Source organism: Cyanistes caeruleus, chromosome 4, assembly GCF_971803275.1.
Source record: "Cyanistes caeruleus chromosome 4, bCyaCae1.hap1.1, whole genome shotgun sequence".
NCBI classification, from domain to species: domain Eukaryota; kingdom Metazoa; phylum Chordata; class Aves; order Passeriformes; family Paridae; genus Cyanistes; species Cyanistes caeruleus.
Window position 1 is genome coordinate 71252458 of NC_141704.1, and position 26138 is coordinate 71278595.

The following is a 26138-nucleotide window of genomic DNA, read 5'->3' on the forward strand; positions in this document are numbered from 1 at the left end:
GTGAGATTCTGTAGAGAACTGACGAATTATCAGGGATTTTTCATGTATTCTCTGGGAATTTGTGGAGATTCGGTGGGATTTTTGAGGATTTTGGCCGTGTTTTGAGAAGATTTAGAGAATATTGTGGGATTTTTCTTGAATTTTGTTGGATATTGAGGAGATTTTGTGGGATGTTTGTGGAACTTTGAGGGACTTTTTAGGAATTTGGTGAGATTCTGTAGAGAACTGACGAATTTTCAGGGATTTTTCATGTATTCTGTGGGAATTTGTGGAGATTCGGTGGGATTTTTCTGGAATTTGGTAGAGTTTTGAGAAGATTTAGGGAATTTTGTGGGACTTTTCTGGGATTTGGTTGGGTGTTGAGGACATTTTGTGGGATGTTTCTGGAATTTGTTGGGGCTTTTCAAGAATTTTGTGGTATTTTGAAAAGATTTAGGGAATTTTGTGGTGTTTTTTCTTGAATTTTGTGGGAAACTGTGCTGATTTTATGGGGCGTTTCTGGAATTTGGTCGAGTTTTCAGAAGATTTAGGGATTTTTGTGAGATTTTTGTGGGATGTTCTGGGAATTGGTAGAGATTTTGTGGGACATTCCTGTGAATTGGTAGGGTTTTGAAATGATTGAGGGAGTTTTGTGAGACTTCTCTGGTTTTTTTGTGTTTTTTCTGGAATTGTGTGGGATTCTGAGGAGACTTGAAGAATTTTGAGGAATTTTTCTTAGATTTTGTGGAAACTTGTGGAGGTTTTGGGTGATTTTTGTGTGATTTTGTGGGATATTGAGGCGATTTAGGGACCTTGAGGGATTTCTCATGTATTTTGTGGGAATTTGTGGAGATTTGGTGGGATATTTTTCTAGAATTTGGTCGTGTTTTGAGAAGATTTAGGGAATTTTGTGGGATTTTTCCTGGAATTTTGTTGGATACTGGGGAGATTTTGTGGGTGTTTTGTGGAACTTTGAGGGACTTTTCTGGAATTTGGTGAGATTCTGTAGAGAACTGACGAATTATCAGGGATTTTTCATGCATTCTGTGGGAATTTGTGGGGATTCGGTGGGATTTTTGAGGATTTTGGCCGTGTTTTGAGAAGATTTAGGGAATTTTGTGTGATTTTTCTGGGATTTTGTTGGATATTGAGGACATTTTGTGGGATGTTTGTGGAACTTTGAGGGACTTTTCTGGAATTTGGTGAGATTCTGTAGAGAACTGACGAATTATCAGGGATTTTTCATGTATTCTGTGGGAATTTGTGGAGATTCGGTGGGATTTTTGAGGATTTTGGCCGTGTTTTGAGAAGATTTAGAGAATTTTGTGGGATTTTTCCTGGAATTTTGTTGGATACTGGGGAGATTTTGTGGGATGTTTGTGGAACTTTGAGGGACTTTTCTGGAATTTGGTGAGATTTTGTAGAGAACTGACGAATTATCAGGGATTTTTCATGTATTCTGTGGGAATTTGTGGAGATTCGGTGGGATTTTTGAGGATTTTGGCCGTGTTTTGAGAAGATTTAGGGAATTTTGTGGGATTTTTCTTGAATTTTGTTGGATATTGAGGAGATTTTGTGGGATGTTTGTGGAACTTTGAGGGACTTTCCAAGAATTTTGTGGTATTTTGAAAAGATTTAGGGAATTTTGTGGTGTTTTTTCTTGAATTTTGTGGGAAACTGTGCTGATTTTATGGGGCGTTTCTGGAATTTGGTCGAGTTTTCAGAAGTGTTAGGGATTTTTGTGAGATTTTTGTGGGATGTTTGTGGAACTTTGAGGGACTTTTCTGGAATTTGGTGAGATTCTGTAGAGAACTGACGAATTATCAGGGATTTTTCATGTATTCTGTGGGAATTTGTGGAGATTTGGTGGGATATTTTTCTAGAATTTGGTCGTGTTTTGAGAAGATTTAGGGAATTTTGTGGGATTTTTTCTGGAATTTTGTTGGATACTGGGGAGATTTTTTGGTTGTTTTGTGGAACTTTGAGGGACTTTTCTGGAATTTGGTGAGATTCTGTAGAGAACTGACGAATTATCAGGGATTTTTCATGTATTCTGTGGGAATTTGTGGAGATTTGGTGGGATATTTTTCTAGAATTTGGTAGAGTTTTGAGAAGATTTAGAGAATTTTGTGTGGTTTTTTCCTGAATTTTGTGGGAAACTGTGCTGATTTTATGGGGCGCTTCTGGAATTTGGTCAAGTTTTCAGAAGATTTAGGGAATTGTGTGAGATTTTTCCTGGAATTTTGTTGGATATTAGGGAGATTTTGTGGGATGCTTGTGGAACTTCTGGGGACTTTTCTGGTATTTGGTGAGATTCTGTAGAGAACTGACGAATTATCAGGGGTATTTTCATGTATTCTGTGGGAATTTGTGGAGATTTGGTGGGATATTTTTCTAGAATTTGGTCGTGTTTTGAGAAGATTTAGGGAATTTTGTGGGATTTTTCCTGGAATTTTGTTGGATACTGGGGAGATTTTGTGGGATGTTTGTGGAACTTTGAGGGACTTTTCTGGAATTTGGTGAGATTCTGTAGAGAACTGACGAATTATCAGGGATTTTTCATGTATTCTGTGGGAATTTGTGGAGATTCGGTGGGATTTTTGTGGATTTTGGCGGTGTTTTGAGAAGATTTAGAGAATTTTGTGGGATTTTTTTTGAATTTTGTTGGATATTGAGGAGATTTTGTGGGATGTTTGTGGAACTTTGAGGGACTTTTCTGGAATTTGGTGAGATTCTGTAGAGAACTGACGAATTATCAGGGATTTTTCATGTATTCTGTGGGAATTTGTGGAGATTCGGTGGGATTTTTGAGGATTTTGGCCGTGTTTTGAGAAGATTTAGAGAATTTTGTGGGATTTTTCCTGGAATTTTGTTGGATACTGGGGAGATTTTGTGGGATGTTTGTGGAACTTTGAGGGACTTTTCTGGAATTTGGTGAGATTTTGTAGAGAACTGACGAATTATCAGGGATTTTTCATGTATTCTGTGGGAATTTGTGGAGATTCGGTGGGATTTTTGAGGATTTTGGCCGTGTTTTGAGAAGATTTAGGGAATTTTGTGGGATTTTTCTTGAATTTTGTTGGATATTGAGGAGATTTTGTGGGATGTTTGTGGAACTTTGAGGGACTTTCCAAGAATTTTGTGGTATTTTGAAAAGATTTAGGGAATTTTGTGGTGTTTTTTCTTGAATTTTGTGGGAAACTGTGCTGATTTTATGGGGCGTTTCTGGAATTTGGTCGAGTTTTCAGAAGTGTTAGGGATTTTTGTGAGATTTTTGTGGGATGTTTGTGGAACTTTGAGGGACTTTTCTGGAATTTGGTGAGATTCTGTAGAGAACTGACGAATTATCAGGGATTTTTCATGTATTCTGTGGGAATTTGTGGAGATTTGGTGGGATATTTTTCTAGAATTTGGTCGTGTTTTGAGAAGATTTAGGGAATTTTGTGGGATTTTTTCTGGAATTTTGTTGGATACTGGGGAGATTTTTTGGTTGTTTTGTGGAACTTTGAGGGACTTTTCTGGAATTTGGTGAGATTCTGTAGAGAACTGACGAATTATCAGGGATTTTTCATGTATTCTGTGGGAATTTGTGGAGATTCGGTGGGATTTTTCTGGAATTTTGGTTGTGTTTTGAGAAAATTTAGGGAATTTTGTGTGATTTTTCTGGGATTTTGTTGGGTATTGAGGACATTTTGTGGGATGTTTCTGGAATTTGGTGGGGCTTTTCAAGAATTTTGTGGTATTTTGAAAAGATTTAGGGAATTTTGTGGTGTTTTTTCTTGAATTTTGTGGGAAACTGTGCTGATTTTATGGGGCGTTTCTGGAATTTGGTCGAGTTTTCAGAAGTGTTAGGGATTTTTGTGAGATTTTTGTTGGATGTTTGTGGAACTTTGAGGGACTTTTCTGGAATTTGGTGAGATTCTGTAGAGAACTGACGAATTATCAGGGATTTTTCATGTATTCTGTGGGAATTTGTGGAGATTTGGTGGGATATTTTTCTAGAATTTGGTAGAGTTTTGAGAAGATTTAGAGAATTTTGTGTGGTTTTTTCCTGAATTTTGTGGGAAACTGTGCTGATTTTATGGGGCGCTTCTGGAATTTGGTCAAGTTTTCAGAAGATTTAGGGAATTGTGTGAGATTTTTCCTGGAATTTTGTTGGATATTAGGGAGATTTTGTGGGATGCTTGTGGAACTTCTGGGGACTTTTCTGGTATTTGGTGAGATTCTGTAGAGAACTGACGAATTATCAGGGGTATTTTCATGTATTCTGTGGGAATTTGTGGAGATTTGGTGGGATATTTTTCTAGAATTTGGTCGTGTTTTGAGAAGATTTAGGAAATTTTGTGGGATTTTTCCTGGAATTTTGTTGGATATTAGGGAGATTTTGTGGGATGTTTGTGGAACTTTGAGGGACTTTTTAGGAATTTGGTGAGATTCTGTAGAGAACTGACGAATTATCAGGGATTTTTCATGTATTCTGTGCGAATTTGTGGAGATTCTGTGGGATTTTTCTGGAATTTGTTTGTGTTTTGAGAAGAATTAGGGAATTTTGTGGGACTTTTCTGGGATTTTGTTGGATATTGAGGACATTTTGTGGGATGTTTCGGGAATTTGGTGGGGCATTTCAGGAATTTTGTGGTATTTTGAAAAGATTTTGGGAATTTTATGGTGTTTTTTCTTGAATTTTGTGGGAAACTGTGCTGATTTTATGGGGCGATTCTGGAATTTGGTCGAGTTTTCAAAAGATTTAGGGATTTTTGTGGGATTTCTGTGGGATGTTCTGGGAATTGGTGGAGATTTTGTGGGACATTCCTGTGAATTGGTAGGGTTTTGAAATGATTTAAGGAGTTTTGTGAGACTTCTCTGGAATTTTGTGGGGTTTTTCTGGAATTGTGTGGGATTCTGAGGAGACTTGAAGAATTTTGAGGAATTTTTCTTAGATTTTGTGGAAACTTGTGGAGGTTTTGGGTGATTTTTGTGTGATTTTGTGGGATATTGAGGAGATTTAGGGATCTTGAGGGATTTCTCATGTATTTTGTGGGAATTTGTGGAGATTTGGTGGGATAATTTTCTAGAATTTGGTCGTGTTTTGAGAAGATTTAGGGAATTTTGTGGTGTTTTTTCTTGAATTTTGTGGGAAACTGTGCTGATTTTATGGGGCGTTTCTGGAATTTGGTCTAAAGGAAGAGAAAAAACCCCACACAAACACAACCTTTCAGGCAGAGAAAAGATGTGGTTGCTCTTGAAGAAAGCATTTCATTCTGCCTGGAGAAGAACCTGTTGGGAAAAATATTAGCTTTTAGCAAAATGGCACTGTGCTGTTGCACTTGTTCTAGTACTGGGAGAAAGAACAGGCCCGTCTGTAAGGCTCCTGCAGCTCACCCTGGCTGAGGGTCATTGACCACTGAGCACTGCAGGCATCACTGGCAACAACGATGGTGGAAAATGGGGAGGGAGCAGGATAAATAAATGTTTGCCATTGCCTTAGCCAAAAAAACCCCAGACATCAAAAGCAACCCACCCTCAAAACAAAGCTATGAAAATAGTTTGCCTCTGAATTTAAAGAACTTCAATTAACTCTATGATGTCTGCTTTTGGTTCAGCATTCATCAATCTGAATTTGAATATGCACAGGGTAATGAAAGGTAACTGAGGCTTAAAAATCATGTCTATTGACTTGTGCATAGCCTATACTGAAGCACATTAAAAAGCAGCGTTTTGCTTGAAATCTGCACGGTATTAACTTCATTCAGTCTTACACTCACTAGGTAATTAAATACATGAAGAAATAGATTTTTTTTTTTTTTATTAAGAATGCATTATTAATTAGGAAGGCATGGCTTTAGCAGAGTCTGCTGATACCAACATTACTCAGCTAAGTTCAAAGTATGAACACAAGAACTTGATGACAGAAGCAATGTTCATCAGAGCCTCAACAAGAAAGTTGCAGTTCCAAGTTTTTCAGATGTCCTACACTTGCTAAGGCACCTCCAGAAAGAGGAGTCAACTGAAAATAGCACAGGAAATTTGAAACCCATTTCTATATTTTTCTTTTTTTTCCTGAACTTTCTTGTGGGCAACAGAAAACTCCCAATATGTGGAATGCAATGTAGTTTTTATGCCAGAGTCATGAGTCATCCCCTCAGTTCCAACCTGATCCAATGCTCACTTGAATCTTGGAAAGGCTCAAATCAGCAAGATGAAATTAAAATTGTATTCATGAAAGGAGCTCTTTACTCTCCATTCCCCTCCCTCCCCCAAATACATCAGCACCAAGTGAGAAAGGCTCGATTTGAAAGATAATTATTACACAATTAAACTTGGACATAGCTAGTTTGCTACAAGTTCCAGCAGACAGACAAACAAGAGCAGAATCAGAGGTTATCAACCTCAATAGAAATTCCAGCTCATGCTTTCCCCAAAAGCCTCATTTAATTTATCCAGGATTAAAAAATAAAAGAGAAATGAAAAAAAAATCACATAAAAGCATTTCACATAGTATATAGTGAAATACTATCATTTCCACCTGAAATATTCATCATCATTATTATGTTTTTCCATACTAAATTACAAAGTCTCCTGCACCCATCTTCCCAATATCTCATTCTAAGTGCTTGCTACTTTAATCCCTTAGGAAGCAAAAGGAGCCTCAGGTGTCTCTGGATCAACAGAAACTAAACAACACAGCTTGACAAAGTATATCAAATTGTCAATCAACTCAATAAAGAACTCCCACTCCAGAGATAGCTATCACCAGCTGATGAATTTGGCTAGGGCAGGTTTAGTGAAGAAAAACTAGGTCTTTATTACCAAATCAGTTAGGAGTTGTTCTACCATACTGCCCGTAGGATGGGAGTACAAACACCATATTCTTCACAGCCTCATCCACAAAGAATTCCACCTTCAAATTAAGGCTGCTTTGGAGTTGGACCAAACCAATGAAAACTCACTCATCAAACACAGTGATGGCAGCATGCTCAGTCTTTGCAATACAAAACTGGCAACTAACAGCACATTCCTGATCACATCTCCAAGGCTGAGTGTACAGAACTGCAGTGGTGGCCAGGCCCTCGCTGACTGCCAAACCTCCAGCCATCATCCCTTCCTCTCACAGCGACAGGGCAGAAAATAACAACAGCAGAAACTAGAAAGCTTAAGCTAAAACCACAAAGGTCATTGATGAAACAGACTGGAGTGCTTTAGAAACTAGCACGCAGATTTAGCTGAAAACAAATCTTATTGATCACCAATTACAATGAATACTTAATTCTATCATTCTGCATTATTATTAGACAGTCAGAGACAGCCAAGCTGACCTCAAGCATGCTGAAGCATCGGGGCCAAGCAGTGCACATCTTCCCAGGAGCTGATTTACCCATCGTTCTCAAGTGAATTCACCTGCACACAGCCCCACCGTACAACTGCTAGGCTGCAAAATAAAAAAATAGCTCTGCTTAAGAGTCAAACCCCAGGACATAGACCATATGAAAGGAAGAATGAAACCTGCAGCATTTGGTTGACCTTCAATGCCCTGAGAAGATGACAAATTCCCCAAGATGAACAAGTGCCCAAAATACAAAGCAAAGGACTGACTTTTAGGGATCAAATGTTAAATAGGCCTGCGAAATTGGAGTTGTTAGGTTGCACATGAAAGAAGGGAAAAAAGAAAAAACCACCCCAACCCTCAACTGCAATTTTACATCCCTCTTGGAAAATTTGCTTTAATAAGAGAGAGGAATGGATACAACCTTCCCCTCACCTGGAGATTTTAATCAATTCAAGCCATTTCAAATCTGGCAAGAAAGCCCTACCACAGTCCCCATCAAACAACATTGCCTTTCATTTTTGCTTCTCAGGACTACTTCAGAGCAGTCTAAATAACAGCAAAGAAGGAAATTCAAGTTGCAATTCAAACACTAAGCTCTGGAATCCCACATTGCCTTCAAACACCTGCATGAAACACTAACTTCATGCTCTATGCTCCCTGCTTTCTTCTAGTTTACTGCACAGTGCATTATTTACATAAAACAGAATTTCTTCTGTGGGAAAGGCTTGCATGGTACTTCAAAGCCTGAATAAATCAGGGACTGCAGCTTGAACTAACAAAAAAATCATCCAAAAAATTCCTTTCAATATCTGCATTGTATTGCCTTATCATGCTACCTGTCTAGCTGAGTTATTCAGGTATCCACACCAGAAATGACAGACAATGTCTCTCTATGATGATGTGATGTTACTTCAAATGAAAAAAAACAATAAATAAAAATCACAGATTAATTTCCCATACAAATGATGACTCACTACTCCCAAATCCTTCCTTATAGCAGGATGCTCACTTCAGTCTGGAAGTCTTCATGTTGCAGCCTGCAGGAATCAGCTTATTTCCTGTCAAGGGCTGGAAAGCCTTACAGGAACTGGTTTTGGTTGAAGAACTTCTCCAAGGTGCTTACCTGTGGGACTTATCCAGGTAAGGGATGTTAGCTCCCTCTTCTTTGAGGTTCAGTGTCCAACCACTCCTACTGCTGGTAAGAAGAACAGAAGAAACATCTGCCCATAGCAAGGACTGCACTGGTGGGCAAAGTCCAAATTCCATCCTTCAGGGAAAAAGAAACAAAGACTGAGGAATTCATGTCTGTTCAAAATTTCATCCTTGACTACTGAAAGCATTGGAAGCACATGTGTATGTTTAAAAATGGAATTGTCCTCATTTAAGAATAAAAATAATTTCATCCCATCACCATTTTTCTTGGTCCAATCCTGAACTGCAGATCCAAACAGCTGAGAAAGCATGGAATAGTCTGCTGGACAGCATTAAAATGAGCAACTCCTGTATCTTCCTAAGATAAGAACACAAATCACAAAGAAAGGCACTCTGAGAAAAAATTTCTTAGAGGAAGACCTCAATTATTTTCCAGCAAGGCAGGTAATATGCATTTGGCTATTTGTTAGAAAAAAAACCAAAAAACAAACCTGTTTTTATACAAGATTTTACTCATATATTAACTATCACATATTTTGCAAAACAAAAAGAGACCACAGCAAAGTAAAATCCCAATTTTTTCCTATATTTAAGCTGTGATAGTATGTCTGAAATGGGAATCCAGAGCCTCACCAGATTAATATCACCACTTGGACCAGAGAATTTGCCATATCCACTTCTTCTGGTTTCGTTCAGTTGGAGCTTCTGTTTGTACAGTGATGATGGCTCTTGAACATTCTGGGATTTAAAGTAGTCCCTGAAGAGATGGCTGACAAAAATATGATGTTACTTTCAAGATGCTTTTTAATTATTTCTACCCTCATCCAGAACCTGCAAACATCTGATCTCCTTCACTATGCTCCAAGCTCATTAAAACTGGAACGCTAAATAAGAATATTCAAAATATTTTGTTTTGCATTGCTAAAGGCACCACTGCAGGTACTTGACTCATCCTTCAGACTGTAAATAAATAAATGAAGTCTAGGACAGGTCAAATAAAGACACTATGTTTTCTGTGTTTTGTTGGGGTTGGTTTTAGAAGACTTAGGAGATTTGAAACAGATCTTTTATTAAGGAATTGTTCCTAAGGGACTTGACTTACAGAAATTAATTTATACTTGGCAGTGCATTTGATTGATTGCAGTTCCTTTTTTTCAAATACAAACCAGCATTTTCACTACCAGGTGTGGTGGTTGGAAATGTTGGGACTGTAGAACACTGCAAGGCTAATTTCTCCTCCAGTCTCCATCATTTTTATGTAGCTCAGCATTTTCTCATCCTTACTGAGATCTGCTGCAAATTTAAAATACCCTAACAGGGCTGAGAGAGTATTGCAACAGTGTTTATCTAGTGTATCATTACAGTTCTTGTTACCCTAATTCCACAGTTCTGAGCAACAACTCTCATTTTATGGGCAGGTAATTGAGCTCTATGATACATGAATTGATTTGCAGGGGAAATACATTAAAACCTGGCTGGAAAAGAAAATTATTCAGGATCTTCACTCTGATTGCCTTTTACAGCTACCACTCTAGGACCACTGAAAGAGCTTACTTTAGCTCATGTCAATGAAGCTACAATTCAGTGTTTGTCCAAAAAATGTTCACATTCTAAAATGAAGGTTACTGTGGTTTCCTGAGTTATAAAGGCAGAATTAAAGATTACTGCAGATTCTTAGATCAGGACCACTTCCCAGCTCAAGAACTATTTAGTGGGAAGAGCCAAGGCAAAAGGCAGCATTCAAGCAAGTGTTGCTGATCAAGTGAGTTATGGGTTCTACATGAAAATGTTAGCAAGGGTGATCCAGTCAGATCTCATGTCTGCCTGTGGTTCAGCACTGCAGCTGCTAACACCCAGAGCACCAGATCCAATCACTCCTGAGGAGCAGGTTTGTTCAAGCAGGCACTGTTGTTTCAGGACCAGTGAAAGACAGGACAGAGACAAAATTGATAGTACTCCCTCAGTGCAAACAGAACTTGCCCTGCGACAAATTTGCTCCTCTCTGGCCCTACTTTTAACATCCCTGCTCTCAAATTCCTATTTTTAGCAGCTTCTCATAAAAGGCATTCTTACTCAGAGAAGTGAATGTTAGAAGTGTTCATTTGAATGAAGCAAACAATTAAGCAACATCTTCCCTAAAGTGATTTTGTAAAAGTTATGGTTTAGTTTTCTTCCTAATTGCTTGGAAAAATCGGATTGGCGCAGGAAATGGGAAGGGTTGGCTAAAAGGAGTCAGCTGATGGGAAGCAGCCAGTAACTCCTGCTGCTGCTGACCTGCTGCAACTCCCAGGTTAAGAGGACAAGTGCCTCATTTGTAATCAAGTCTATATAAAACACAAAAGAGGCAGAAGGACAAACCTGGTTCATAAAGGCAGCAGTCTGTGACCAAAAGCAGCAGAGTCAGCAGCCAGTGTTTCACTCCTGATGAGAGCCCACTTGCAAAAGTTCCACTTGAGTACCTGCTGCAGAGCAGAGGCTGTTCTTCATTGATGTGTCAAACCATGACAGCCATACTTCTGTTGCTATTCAAAGAACAGGGATAAACTCCGGGGTTTGTTAGGTTTTAAATAGTTTCCAATTTCAGGCCTAATAGAAGGCAAAATGGAAAATATCACATGTAATAGGACTTAAAAATAGAAATATGGAAGAACACAATGTTATACTCATGTTACCTATTACTTTTTTCAGCTGAGCAAAGTCTTCACAAACACTATAAATACATATCTTTTTCCCCCAATGAAAATAATAATAAAAAAATCTGTCTTGTAACCTGAAAGAAAAGAGATAAAACCAAAGCAAACCTGATTCTTGTAAACAGAAAATGTTGCTTAAAAATTGAGTTTGGGGAGCATAAATATTTAATTGCCTTGAGCATGTCTTAGGAATTCACATTTACTCAAAATAGTGTCAAGAGCAAACAAAACTGCAAAACAATCTCTTTTAGTAGGAAATACCTTGTGAGAATCAAGTGTTTTCTTATCATCTTTCACTGTTTCACTTGATGTCTGAATCTTCTAACTCCAACTCCTAGAACAGCATCAGTGGGGGAGAGAGACAATGAACACTCCTTCTGTTATTTGACTGACTGCAAGGTTTTGACATGTAGAGTATTAATAAAAATAATTTATTCTCACAGGGTTTTGTCAGAATAACAAGCTGGTAGCTTTAAATATGGTTAAGAAAATTTTATGTATGTTAGGAAAAAACAAACAAAAAGAAACATTTGCAGTAGTAGGACAAAACCATCATAAAAAAGGTATATAGCAGATATACATATTTATATTCATATATATATATCTCCAATTTCCCAAAGCATTGCTCTAAGAATTAGACAAAACTGGCTACAAAATTCAGATTTTTTAGGTTATTTATTGACTGTAAAGTGAATCCTGACTGACAATAAATATCACTGGGGAACATTAATTATTAAATATACATTGTCCAATCTTTAACAAATCAACTTTAGTAAGAACAGTTTTAAATCTAAAAATAAAAACAATTTCCAAGACACTTATTTTAAGTAATTGCACTAAGAAATAGTAAGACCTTATATATAGTTAAATGACTAGCAGCCAACTCACATCATCATAGTAAGAATAATATATATGTACTGCAATTTTAAGTGTTATGACTTCAAGAACTTGTAGTAATAACCAAGCATTACTTGCTAAATAACACAAAATTTGTCTGATTAAGTCTGTTTAAAAGAATATGCAATGGGAATAACTAAGAGCTGAAATTAATGGTGTTAGCTTGTAAAGACAGAAATTTACTTCTTACAAGTAGGAAAACATGCAATATATTCCTATACTTAACACATGTTCGTAGTACAGACATTCCTGTTAATAAATTTCAGGTTAAAATTGACAAATGTGACATGTTCTACTATATGGAATTTCTTCAAGTGACTGTTGTTCCATCGGACAACACAAACTAAAAAATGTCCTGCCTCTCAGAAATATTATTCTGTTTCTACTCTTTACTTTATTTTTTTATTTTTTTTTTCACTTTTAGAAAAACACAGATTTTTTTTTTTTTAGTATTAGAAAAATATAGGACAAAAACAAGGCTTAAGTTTTAGATAGGGAAGAGAGAATAAGGAGATGCTTTATAAGCTGAAATATTTTTCTCTTAAAGCTATGGAGATGGACAACCATGTTCTGAAAAAAACTCCTTTAATTCATGACAGAGTATATTGGGAAGCATGGAGTGTTCAAAGTGTGGATTTTGAGTAAAAAGTAGAGTAATTGTGATACAGTGAGGCGCTGGAACAGAGTGGAGTGAAGATTTGAGGCCTTGAGGGCAATGAGAAAACTGTTTTCCTGCGAAGCTCACAGAGACAGATGAAGAGGACTCATGGCCCATACACACCTCAGAGTGATGTGAAATGGGAGGAGTGAACTCATGGCAGATTTCCGGGCAGCTGGCATCAAACAAATAGAAAACTATAACAGAAATATTTTTCTTGTGAGAAACTCCATAGATTAGCAGAAGAAGATTTCTGTTTCTATACAAACACTGATAAAGAGACTCTAGCAAGAATTGGGACTGTTTTAAACACCAAAGTTCCAAAGTCTTTTGTCTCTATCTTGTCATGTGAACAAGGGAATTCTGGGTAGTGCGGGATAAAAGGGTTTTCTGAAAGTTTATTCTGGTGTTCTTATTCTTGTAGTTTTGTGAATAAACTTTCTTTATTCCTTTTAAGTTTTAAGCCTGTTTTGCTCTTGCTCTAATCCATATCTCACAGCAAGAAATAAGTAAGTTTTCTAGTATTTTTTCAGTTACTGCTTTAAAACCACGACAACTGTGTTTTCACCATCACGTCAGATCAGCTCTTGGACTCACAGCTCACCACAGACCTCGAAACAGGAGGCAAAGATCTGCACCACTTGGCCTTTCAGAACTTCTCACCCATCTATGACCTTTCTGGGGCCAGCTTCACAAAATGAGGGGGAAGCCATTCCAAAGAACACGACCAAGGAAATCACACAGCACTCGGGATTTGTTCCAGGCATCAAATTTTTAATGGATGATGTGAAGTAACACCGAAGCAATTCCTGTCCACAGAAAAAAAGATTTCAAATGGTTTTGTCTCAAGGACAATCACTGGAGGTTGAAAGTTTCTGGGGCTGAAAGTTACATGAGGTCCTCAACACTGAGCAATCAATATCCCCAGAGTCTAAACTGTGAAATTACTACCTGGGCAAGGAGAACATTTTCAGGATTTGCAACTCATCTCAAAGCCTCAGTAGAACTCAACCAGCAGAATTCCCCTGAGATGGCACTGTGCTCTGGAAGCCCTCAAATACTCACTAAAACAGACTTGACTTTCACTAGGACAGCTGCTCATGAAAATCTGGGGTAAAACCTATGGGAAGTGGCCATGTGCACGCATATTCCTTCTTCCCACAGCAGGCACAATCAAATCCTCCTTTGAATGGCCTCCAAGTTGAGCAGCACTCATTGGCACAGCCTCTTCTCCCACAGACAGGCCAGCGAGCAACACGGCAGCGCCAGCCAGGTGGGCAAGGACAAGAGAGAGCAGATGCCAACAAGGCTTGGAAGCTGGGCCAAGGGAGGTTTACGCTGGCCATTGGGAAGAACTTGTGCCCAGCGTGGGCCATCAGATACTGCAATGGCCTGACAGGGGCTGCTGGAGTCATCATTGTGGCACGGGTGCAAGGCAAGCCAGGCCGCAGCGCTCGGGCCCCGCTCTGCTGGCCATGCTTGCCGCCATGGCTCCCAGCTTGGACTCAACATTCTCTCAGGGCTCTCTGCAGCCAGGGCGTTCTGTGCTTCTGTGACATCACAGCCTCTGGGGACGGCACGCTGGCTGGCAACTGTCCCCAGCTGTTGTTCCCCCCCTGTGCCCAGGCACAGCTGCTCGCAGAGAGACGCCCAGAGCCTCGGTGCTGCTGGCAGAGCACTATGGCTGCTCACGGCTCCTCCGCGCTGCTGCAGCTTTACGTGCTGCTGCTCTTGGCTCATCCCCTCGACCCTGTGAGCAAACCTGAGCGCAGCACGGATGCCTCTCCTCTGCTTCTGGAGGATTGTCATCTGGACGAGTCGGACCCTGAGCGCATCCGGTGGGCGGCCAGGACATTCCTGCTCATCGACCTGCTCATCATAGGAATGGCCATGGGATGGTCGCTCGGAAAAAGAATTCAGAGACGCTGGCGAGAGGTGAGGAGGGGGGTGGGGGGTCAGGCAGGCGGGATGGGGCAGACCTTGAGGGCCTCTTGGGCACCCTTTGGCCAATGCCCTGCGGCAGAAGGGGCCTGAGCTCCTGGCTGGGGAATGCGGCCCAGGGGCTGAGCTCCATGGACAGCACCAAGCAGAGGCGGCAGAGCTCTGCCTGCTGCAGCCTCTTCCCCGGGCCAGCCCAGCCCAACTGGGCCCGAGTCTCTGTCTCCCAGGCCAAAGGCAGCCCCACAGGTGCCGGCCCCGCTCTGCCCCTCTGCCTCTTCCATGGGGATCCCTGTGCTTTGCCTTGCAGCGGAATCTCCAGAGCCCTTCGGGCCGTGCGGGGCCCCGCCGCCATCGAAGACAGGGCTGTCCCACGGAGCTGATGCAGCTGCTGATGGACAACCGCGACCTGATGCGGCTGCTCCTTCGCGACAGCCCTCAACCAACCACCAAGATGGCGGCAAAAGAGGGCAGTGACAGGAGACTCCGCACCTCCCCACAGCTCTGACCTCCAGCGTCGCGCTCCAGCTACAGAACCTTACGGGGAACGGGTGACCAGTGCCCAGCCCAGGCACTGCGACGTTCCCCACCTTACAAGTTAGCCACACCCCTGTTGTTGTTCGATTCCCCACCACGTTTCCCCCAAGAAGTTGACCTTTCCCTTAGTGTTCAGTTCTAAACAGTTGAAGCATTGAAGTTTCTTAGCCTTAAGATTCTTACCCCATAGTCTTCTAGTAACGTTGGATTGTAGATTTTAGAAGTAGTCAAGTGAATAAAGTTCACGTTTTCTACACGTTGCTGTGTCATTTTCTTGAGGTTGCACCTGAGACCTGGGGACTCCTTGAGAGATGGCTTTGCATGGCAGCTCCAGACTGCCTGCAATGGAGAGCCCCAGTGCCCCAGCAGGCTTTGCAAGAGCACGGAGGGCAGCGGGAAAGAAGAAGGTGGCCAATATTCACCTGCCTCCAGCTTCCAAGGAAGCTTGCAGTCAAGCCCTGTCTGCCCTTTAGGGGGGACCCTAAAGGCCCTGGCAGGCATCACCATGGCCCCAGGACGGGGGGCTTGCAGCACTCTGGGGCACCAGGAAAGGAGCAGGATCATCCCTGGAAAGCTGTCTGGAGACAAATCCAGAGACGTCTCCCCTGGCATCCAGGCAAGGGCTGAATACAGGCAGGCAATTAGATCCACAGGCTGCCTGGGCTATGGCACCAATCAGTCCTGCTTCATAGATTTCGGGGGGCGGGGTTATACATATATATATATATATATATACGCATATATGTATATATGTATCTACATCTGTATTTAGTTCTTTGTATTTATCCTGTTGACCCTCAAATAGGATTAGATTTCATTTTCCTACAAAACAAAACATCCGTTTTTTGATTTTTAGGAATCAACCATCTGTGCTCCCACTTTAAATCACTTCTCTCAAACTCATTCTGCATCTTGCTCCTTTCCAGCACCATCAAATACCTCTGTTAAAATACAGAGCATCAGTGGAAGGACGACAATCTTGTTACTTGCTGAAGAAAGTTAACTTGGATGACATACCTGCTTTTAAAAATCCAAGAGGAACAAAACCTACACATCAGCTTTAGAATTTCAAAAGCTGCTTCCTCAACTCTTCCACACCACTTTACTCTTTGGGGACATTCAGCAGCAATACCAAACAAGCACAGAAAAGAAATGGAAGAAGAAATGCAGATAGTCAGCAGCAGACCACCTACCAAAATACATTTTAAATGCAGCTCCAAGTTCTCCAAGAGCAAGTTTGAAGTGTAAATGGAGACACTCACACAAAATTACTACCAGGTGGTACTTTTGGCATTTCCTTGGGCTTTCCTCTTCATTTTTTTTTTATCTCTCACCTAAGGCAAGAGAAAAAACCCCAAACAAACACAACCTTTCAGGCAGAGAAAAGATGTGGTTGCTCTTGAAGAAAGCATTTCATTCTGCCTGGAGAAGAAGCTGCTGGGAAAAATATTAGCTTTTAGCAAAATGGCACTGTGCTGTTGCACTTGTTCTAGCACTGGGAGAAAGAACAGGCCCGTCTGTAAGGCTCCTGCAGCTCACCCTGGCTGAGGGTCATTGACCACTGAGCACTGCAGGCATCACTGGCAACAACGATGGTGGAAAATGGGGAGGGAGCAGGATAAATAAATGTTTGCCATTGCCTTAGCCAAAAAAACCCCAGACATCAAAAGCAACCCACCCTCAAAACAAAGCTATGAAAATAGTTTGCCTCTGAATTTAAAGAACTTCAATTAACTCTATGATGTCTGCTTTTGGTTCAGCATTCATCAATCTGAATTTGAATATGCACAGGGTAATGAAAGGTAACTGAAGCTTAAAAATCATGTCTATTGACTTGTGCATAGCCTATACTGAAGCACATTAAAAAGCAGCGTTTTGCTTGAAATCTGCACGGTATTAACTTCATTCAGTCTTACACTCACTAGGTAATTAAATACATGAAGAAATAGATTTTTTTTTTTTTATTAAGAATGCATTATTAATTAGGAAGGCATGGCTTTAGCAGAGTCTGCTGATACCAACATTACTCAGCTAAGTTCAAAGTATGAACACAAGAACTTGATGACAGAAGCAATGTTCATCAGAGCCTCAACAAGAAAGTTGCAGTTCCAAGTTTTTCAGATGTCCTACACTTGCTAAGGCATCTCCAGAAAGAGGAGTCAACTGAAAATAGCACAGGAAATTTGAAACCCATTTCTCTTTTTGTCTTTTTTTCCTGAACTTTCTTGTGGGCAACAGAAAACTCCTAATATGTGGAATGCAATGTAGTTTTTATGCCAGAGTCATGAGTCATCCCCTCAGTTCCAACCAGATCCAATGCTCACTTGAATCTTGGAAAGGCTCAAATCAGCAAGATGAAATTAAAATTGTATTCATGAAAAGAGCTCTTTACTCTCCATTCCCCTCCCTCCCCCAAATACATCAGCACCAAGTGAGAAAGGCTCGATTTGAAAGATAATTATTACACAATTAAACTTGGACATAGCTAGTTTGCTACAAGTTCCAGCAGACAGACAAACAAGAGCAGAATCAGAGGTTATCAACCTCAATAGAAATTCCAGCTCATGCTTTCCCCAAAAGCCTCATTTAATTTATCCAGGATTAAAAAATAAAAGGGAAATGAAAAAAAATCACATAAAAGCATTTCACATAGTATATAGTGAAATACTATCATTTCCACCTGAAATATTCATCATCATTATTATGTTTTTCCATACTAAATTACAAAGTCTCCTGCACCCATCTTCCCAATATCTCATTCTAAGTGCTTGCTACTTTAATCCCTTAGGAAGCAAAAGGAGCCCCAGGTGTCTCTGGATCAACAGAAACTAAACAACACAGCTTGACAAAGTATATTAAATTGTCAATCAACTCAATAAAGAACTCCCACTCCAGAGATAGCTATCACCAGCTGATGAATTTGGCTAGGGCAGGTTTAGTGAAGAAAAACTAGGTCTTTATTACCAAATCAGTTAGGAGTTGTTCTACCGTACTGCCCGTAGGATGGGAGTATAAACACCATATTCTTCACAGCCTCATCCACAAAGAATTCCACCTTCAAATTAAGGCTGCTTTGGAGTTGGACCAAACCAATGAAAACTCACTTATCAAACACGGTGATGGCAGCATGCTCAGTCTTTGCAATACAAAACTGGCAACTAACAGCACATTCCTGATCACATCTCCAAGGCTGAGTGTACAGAACTGCAGTGGTGGCCAGGCCCTCGCTGACTGCCAAACCTCCAGCCATCATCCCTTCCTCTCACAGCGACAGGGCAGAAAATAACAACAGCAGAAACTAGAAAGCTTAAGCTAAAATCACAAAGGTCATTGATGAAACAGACTGGAGTGCTTTAGAAATTAGCACGCAGATTTAGCTGAAAACAAATCTTATTGATCACCAATTACAATGAATACTTAATTCTATCATTCTGCATTATTATTAGACAGTCAGAGACAGCCAAGCTGACCTCAAGCATGCTGAAGCATCGGGGCCAAGCAGTGCACATCTTCCCAGGAGCTGATTTACCCATCGTTCTCAAGTGAATTCACCTGCACACAGCCCCACCGTACAACTGCTAGGCTGCAAAATAAAAAAATAGCTCTGCTTAAGAGTCAAACCCCAGGACATAGACCATATGAAAGGAAGAATGAAACCTGCAGCATTTGGTTGACCTTCAATGCCCTGAGAAGATGACAAATTTCCCAAGATGAACAAGTGCCCAAAATACAAAGCAAAGGACTGACTTTTAGGGATCAAATGTTAAATAGGCCTGCGAAATTGGAGTTGTTAGGTTGCACATGAAAGAAGGGAAAAAAGAAAAAACCACCCCAACCCTCAACTGCAATTTTACATCCCTCTTGGAAAATTTGCTTTAATAAGAGAGAGGAATGGATACAATCTTCCCCTCACCTGGAGATTTTAATCAATTCAAGCCATTTCAAATCTGGCAAGAAAGCCCTACCACAGTCCCCATCAAACAACATTGCCTTTCATTTTTGCTTCTCATGACTACTTCAGAGCAGTCTAAATAACAGCAAAGAAGGAAATTCAAGTTGCAATTCAAACACTAAGCTCTGGAATCCCACATTGCCTTCAAACACCTGCATGAAACACTAACTTCATGCTCTATGCTCCCTGCTTTCTTCTAGTTTACTGCACAGTGCATTATTTACATAAAACAGAATTTCTTCTGTGGGAAAGGCTTGCATGGTACTTCAAAGCCTGAATAAATCAGGGACTGCAGCTTGAACTAACAAAAAAATCATCCAAAAAATTCCTTTCAATATCTGCATTGTATTGCCTTATCATGCTACCTGTCTAGCTGAGTTATTCAGGTATCCACACCAGAAATGACAGACAATGTCTCTCTATGATGATGTGATGTTACTTCAAATGAAAAAAAACAATAAATAAAAATCACAGATTAATTTCCCATACAAATGATGACTCACTACTCCCAAATCCTTCCTTATAGCAGGATGCTCACTTCAGTCTGGAAGTCTTCATGTTGCAGCCTGCAGGAATCAGCTTATTTCCTGTCAAGGGCTGGAAAGCCTTACAGGAACTGGTTTTGGTTGAAGAACTTCTCCAAGGTGCTTACCTGTGGGACTTATCCAGGTAAGGGATGTTAGCTCCCTCTTCTTTGAGGTTCAGTGTCCAACCACTCCTACTGCTGGTAAGAAGAACAGAAGAAACATCTGCCCATAGCAAGGACTGCACTGGTGGGCAAAGTCCAAATTCCATCCTTCAGGGAAAAAGAAACAAAGACTGAGGAATTCATGTCTGTTCAAAATTTCATCCTTGACTACTGAAAGCATTGGAAGCACATGTGTATGTTTAAAAATGGAATTGTCCTCATTTAAGAATAAAAATAATTTCATCCCATCACCATTTTTCTTGGTCCAATCCTGAACTGCAGATCCAAACAGCTGAGAAAGCATGGAATAGTCTGCTGGACAGCATTAAAATGAGCAACTCCTGTATCTTCCTAAGATAAGAACACAAATCACAAAGAAAGGCACTCTGAGAAAAAATTTCTTAGAGGAAGACCTCAATTATTTTCCAGCAAGGCAGGTAATATGCATTTGGCTATTTGTTAGAAAAAAAACCAAAAAACAAACCTGTTTTTATACAAGATTTTACTCATATATTAACTATCACATATTTTGCAAAACAAAAAGAGACCACAGCAAAGTAAAATCCCAATTTTTTCCTATATTTAAGCTGTGATAGTATGTCTGAAATGGGAATCCAGAGCCTCACCAGATTAATATCACCACTTGGACCAGAGAATTTGCCATATCCACTTCTTCTGGTTTCGTTCAGTTGGAGCTTCTGTTTGTACAGTGATGATGGCTCTTGAACATTCTGGGATTTAAAGTAGTCCCTGAAGAGATGGCTGACAAAAATATGATGTTACTCTCAAGATGCTTTTTAATTATTTCTACCCTCATCCAGAACCTTCTGAGGAGACTTGAAGAATTTTGAGGAATTTTTCTTAGATTTTGTGGAAACTTGTGGAGGTTTTGTGGGATTTTTGTGTGATTTTCTGGGATATTGAGGCGATTTAGGGATCTTGAGGGATTTTTCATGTATTTTGTGGGAATTTGTGGAGATTTGGTGGGATATTTTTCTAGAATTTTGTGGTATTTTGAAAAGATTTAGGGAATTTTGTGGTGTTTTTTCTTGAATTTTGTGGGAAACTGTGCTGATTTTATGGGGCGTTTCTGGAATTTGGTCGAGTTTTCAGAAGATTTAGGGATTTTTATGGGATGTTCTGGGAATTGGTGGAGATTTTGTGGGACATTCCTGTGAATTGGTAGGGTTTTGAAATGAGTTAGGGAGTTTTGTGGGACTTCTCTGGAATTTGGTGGGGTTTTTCTGGAATTGTGTGGGATTCTGAGGAGACTTGAAGAATTTTGAGGAATTTGTTTTAGATTTTGTGGGAATTTGTGAAGATTCTGTGGGATTTTACTGGAATTTGGTGGGCCTTTTCCAGGACGTTGTGTGGTTTTGAGGAGACTTGAAGAATTTTGAGGAATTTTTCTTAGATTTTGTGGAAACTTGTGGAGGTTTTGTGGGATTTTTGTGTGATTTTGTGGGATATTGAGGCGATTTAGGGATCTTGAGGGATTTCTCATGTATTTTGTGGGAATTTGTGGAGATTTGGTGGGATATTTTTCTAGAATTTGGTTGTGTTTTGAGAAGATTTAGGGAATTTTGTGGTGTTTTTTCTTGAATTTTGTGGGAAACTGTGCTGATTTTATGGGGCGTTTCTGGAATTTGGTCGAGTTTTCAGAAGATTTAGGGATTTTTGTGAGATTTTTGTGGGATGTTCTGGGAATTGGTGGAGATTTTGTGGGACATTCCTGTGAATTGGTAGGGTTTTGAAATGATTTAGGGAGTTTTGTGGGACTTCTCTGGAATTTTGTGTGTTTTTTATGGAATTGTGTGGGATTCTGAGGAGACTTGAAGAATTTTGAGGAATTTGTTTTAGATTTTGTGGGAATTTGTGGAGATTCTGTGGGATTTTTCTGGAATTTGGTGGGCCTTTTCCAGGACGTTGTGTGGTTTTGAGGAGACTTGAAGACTTTTGAGGAATTTTTCTTAGATTTTGTGGAAACTTGTGGAGGTTTTGTGTGATTTTTGTGTGATTTTGTGGGATATTGAGGCGATTTCGGGATCTTGAGGGATTTCTCATGTATTTTGTGGGAATTTGTGGAGATTTGGTGGGATATTTTTCTATAATTTGGTCGTGTTTTGAGAAGATTTAGGGAATTATGTGGGATTTTTCCTGGAATTTTGTTGGATATTGAGGAGATTTTGTGGGTGGTGTGTGGAACTTTGAGGGACTTTTCTGGAATTTGGTGAGATTCTGTAGAGAACTGACGAATTATCAGGGATTTTTCATGTATTCTGTGGGAATTTGTGGAGATGTGGTGGGATATTTTTCTAGAATTTGGTAGAGTTTTGAGAAGATTTAGGGAATTTTGTGGGATTTTTCCTGGAGTTTTGTTGGATACTGGGGAGATTTTGTGGGATGTTTGTGGAACTTTGAGGGACTTTTTAGGAATTTGGTGAGATTCTGTAGAGAACTGACGAATTATCAGGGATTTTTCATGTATTCTCTGGGAATTTGTGGAGATTTGGTAGGATTTTTCTGGAATTTGGCCGTGTTTTGAGAAGATTTAGAGAATTTTGTGGGATTTTTCTTGAATTTTGTTGGATATTGAGGAGATTTTGTGGGATGTTTGTGGAACTTTGAGGGACTTTTTAGGAATTTGGTGAGATTCTGTAGAGAACTGACGAATTATCAGGGATTTTTCATGTATTCTGTGGGAATTTGTGGAGATTCGGTGGGATTTTTCTGGAATTTTGGTTGTGTTTTGAGAAAATTTAGGGAATTTTGTGAGATTTTTCTGGGATTTTGCTGGGTATTGAGGACATTTTGTGGGATGTTTCTGGAATTTGGTGGGGCTTTTCAAGAATTTTGTGGTATTTTGAAAAGATTTAGGGAATTTTGTGGTGTTTTTTCTTGAATTTTGTGGGAAACTGTGCTGATTTTATGGGGCGTTTCTGGAATTTGGTCGAGTTTTCAGAAGATTTAGGGATTTTTGTGGGATTTCTGTGGGATGTTCTGGGAATTGGTGGAGATTTTGTGGGACATTCCTGTGAATTGGTAGGGTTTTGAAATGATTTAGGGAGTTTTGTGGGACTTCTCTGGAATTTGGTGGGGTTTTTTCTGGAATTGTGTGGGATTCTGAGGAAACTTGAAGGATTTTGAGGAACTTGTTTTAGATTTTGTGGGAATTTGTGAGATTCTGTGGTATTTTACTGGAATTTGGTGGGCCTTATCAAGGACTTTGTGTGGTTTTGAGGAGACTTGAAGAATTTTGAGGAATTTTTCTTAGATTTTGTGGAAACTTGTGGAGGTTTTGTGTGATTTTTGTGTGATTTTGTGGGATATTGAGGCGATTTATGGATCTTGAGGGATTTCTCATGTATTTTGTAGGAATTTGTGGAGATTTGGTGGGATATTTTTCTAGAATTTGGTTGTGTTTTGAGAAGATTTAGGGAATTTTGTGGTGTTTTTTCTTGAATTTTGTGGGAAACTGTGCTGATTTTATGGGGCGTTTCTGGAATTTGGTCAAGTTTTCAGAAGATTTAGGGAATTTTGTGAGATTTTTCCTGGAATTTTGTTGGATACTGGGGAGATTTTGTGGGATGTTTGTGGAACTTTGAGGGACTTTTCTGGAATTTGGTGAGATTCTGTAGAGAACTGACGAATTATCAGGGATTTTTCATGTATTCTGTAAGAATTTGTGGAGATTCGGTGGGATTTTTGTGGATTTTGGCCGTGTTTTGAGACGATTTAGGGAATTTTGTGGGATTTTTCCTGGAATTTTATTGGATATTGGGGAGATTTTGTGGGATGTTTCTGGAATTTGGTGGGGCTTTTCAAGAATTTTGTGGTATTTTGAAAAGATTTAGGGAATTTTGTGGTGTTTTTTCTTGAATTTTGTGGGAAACTGTGCTGTTTTTATGGGGTGTTTCTGGAATTTGGTCGAGTTTTCAGAAGATTTAGGGATTTTTGTGAGATTTTTGTGGGATGTTCTGGGAATTGGTGGAGATTTTGTGGGACATTCCTGTGAATTGGTAGGGTTTTGAAATGATTTAGGGAGTTTTGTGGGACTTCTCTGGAATTTTGTGGGGTTTTTCTGGAATTGTGTGGTTTTGAGGAGACTTGAAGAATTTTGAGGAATTTTTCTTAGATTTTGTGGAAACTTGTGGAGGTTTTGTGTGATTTTTGTGTAATTTTTTGGGATATTGAGGCGATTTAGGGATCTTGAGGGATTTTTCATGTATTTTGTGGGAATTTGTGGAGATTTGGTGGGATATTTTTCTAGAATTTGGTCGTGTTTTGAGAAGATTGAGGGAATTTTGCGGGATTTTTCTTGAATTTTGTGGGATATTGAGGAGATTTTGTAGGATGTTTGTGGAACTTTGAGGGACTTTTCTGGAATTTGGTGAGATTCTGTAGAGAACTGACGAATTATCAGGGATTTTTCATGTATTCTGTGGGAATTTGTGGAGATTTGGTGGGATTTTTGTGGATTTTGGCCGTGTTTTGAGTTCCCTCAAAACCACACATAGTCCTTGAAAAGGTCCACCAAGTTCCAGAAAAATCCCACCGAATCTCCACAAATTCCCACAGAATACATGAAAAATCCCTGATAATTCGTCAGTTCTCTACAGAATCTCACCAAATTCCGGAAAAGTCCCTCAAAGTTCCACAAACATCCCAAAAAATCTCCCAATATCCAACAAAATTCCTGGAAAAATCCCACCAAATTCCCTAAATCTTCTCAAAACACGGCCAAAATCCACAAAAATCCCACCAAATCTCCACAAATTCCCACAGAATACATGAAAAATCCCTGATAATTCGTCAGTTCTCTACAGAATCTCACCAAATTCCAGAAAAGTCCCTCAAAGTTCCACAAACATCCCACAAAATCTCCGCAATATCCAACAAAATTCAAGAAAAATCACACAAAATTCCCTAAATCTTCTCAAAACACGACCAAATTCTAGAAAAATATCCCACCAAATCACCACAAATTCCCACAAAATACATGAAAAATCCCTCAAGATCCCGAAATCGCCTCAATATCCCACAAAATTCCACAAAAATCACACAAAACCTCCACAAGTTTCCACAAAATCTAAGAAAAATTCCTCAAAATTCTTCAAGTCTCCTCAAAACCACACAAAGTCCTTGAAAAGGCCCACCAAATTCCAGTAAAATCCCACAGAATCTCCACAAATTCCCAAAAAATCTAAAACAAATTCCTCAAAATTCTTCAAGTCTCCTCAGAATCCCACACAATTCCATAAAAAACACACAAAATTCCAGAGAAGTCCCACAAAACTCCCTAAATCATTTCAAAACCCTACCAATTCACAGGAATGTCCCACAAAATCTCCACCAATTCCCAGAATATCCCATAAAAATCCCTAAATCTTCTGAAAACTCGACCAAATTCCAGAAACGCCCCATAAAATCAGCACAGTTTCCCACAAAATTCAAGAAAAAACACCACAAAATTCCCTAAATCTCTTCAAAATACAACAAAATTCTTGAAAAGCCCCACCAAATTAGAGAAATATCCCACAAAATCTCCCCAATATCCAAAAAAATTCAAGGAAAAATCCCACAAAATTCCCTATATCGTCTCAAAACACGGCCAAAATCCACAAAAATCCCACAGAATCTCCACAAATTCCCACAGAATACATGAAAAATCCCTGATAATTCGTCAGTTCTCTACAGAATCTCACCAAATTCCAGAAAAGTCCCTCAAAGTTCCACAAACATCCCACAAAATCTCCTCAATATCCAACAAAATTCAAGAAAAATCCCACAAAATTTCCTGAATCTTCTCAAAACACAACCAAATTCTAGAAAAATATCCCACCAAATCTCCACAAATTCCCACAAAATACATGAAAAATCCCTCAAGATCCCTAAATCGCCTCAATATCCCACAGAATCACACAAAAATCCCACAAAACCTCCACAAGTTTCCACAAAATCTAAGAAAAATTCCTCAAAATTCTTCAAGTCTCCTCAGAATGCCACACAATTCCATAAAAAACACACAAAATTCCAGAGAAGTCCCACAAAACTCCCTAAATCATTTCAAAACCCTACAAATTCACAGGAATGTCCCACAAAATCTCCACCAATTCCCAGAACATCCCACAAAAATCTCACAAAAATCCCTAAATCTTCTGAAAACTCGACCAAATTCCAGAAACACCCCATAAAATCAGCACAGTTTCCCACAAAATTCAAGAAAAAACACCACAAAATTCCCTAAATCTTTTCAAAATACCACAAAATTCTTGAAAAGCCCCACCAAATTCCAGAAACATCCCACAAAATCTCAT

General features: G+C 39.6%; 1 protein-coding gene across 1 annotated transcript; it reads right to left on the reverse strand.

Moving 5' to 3' along the window:
- Positions 1-7197: 7197 nt before the first annotated feature.
- Positions 7198-12781, reverse strand: LOC147653757 (uncharacterized). The gene is made up of 5 exons (XM_086885323.1): positions 11413-12781; positions 9092-11044; positions 8718-8816; positions 8430-8573; positions 7198-7408 (listed from the first exon to the last, which is right to left on the reverse strand). Exons 2-5 carry the CDS (start codon positions 9127-9129, stop codon positions 7351-7353), a joined length of 339 nt encoding a protein of 112 aa, XP_086741449.1. The 5' UTR covers positions 9130-11044; positions 11413-12781; the 3' UTR covers positions 7198-7350.
- Between the last annotated feature and the right edge of the window lie 13357 nt (positions 12782-26138).

Excerpts from the sequence above, each read along its gene's own strand:
- LOC147653757 (XM_086885323.1), bottom strand. The coding sequence starts at position 9,129 with ATGGCAAATTCTCTGGTCCAAGTGGTGATATTAATCTG. Across the intron at positions 8,817-9,091 it reads CAAGTGGTGATATTAATCTG|GAAGATACAGGAGTTGCTCA; the intron begins GTGAGGCTCTGG and ends TTCTTATCTTAG. Across the intron at positions 7,409-8,429 it reads TACCTGGATAAGTCCCACAG|CCTAGCAGTTGTACGGTGGG; the intron begins GTAAGCACCTTG and ends TTTATTTTGCAG.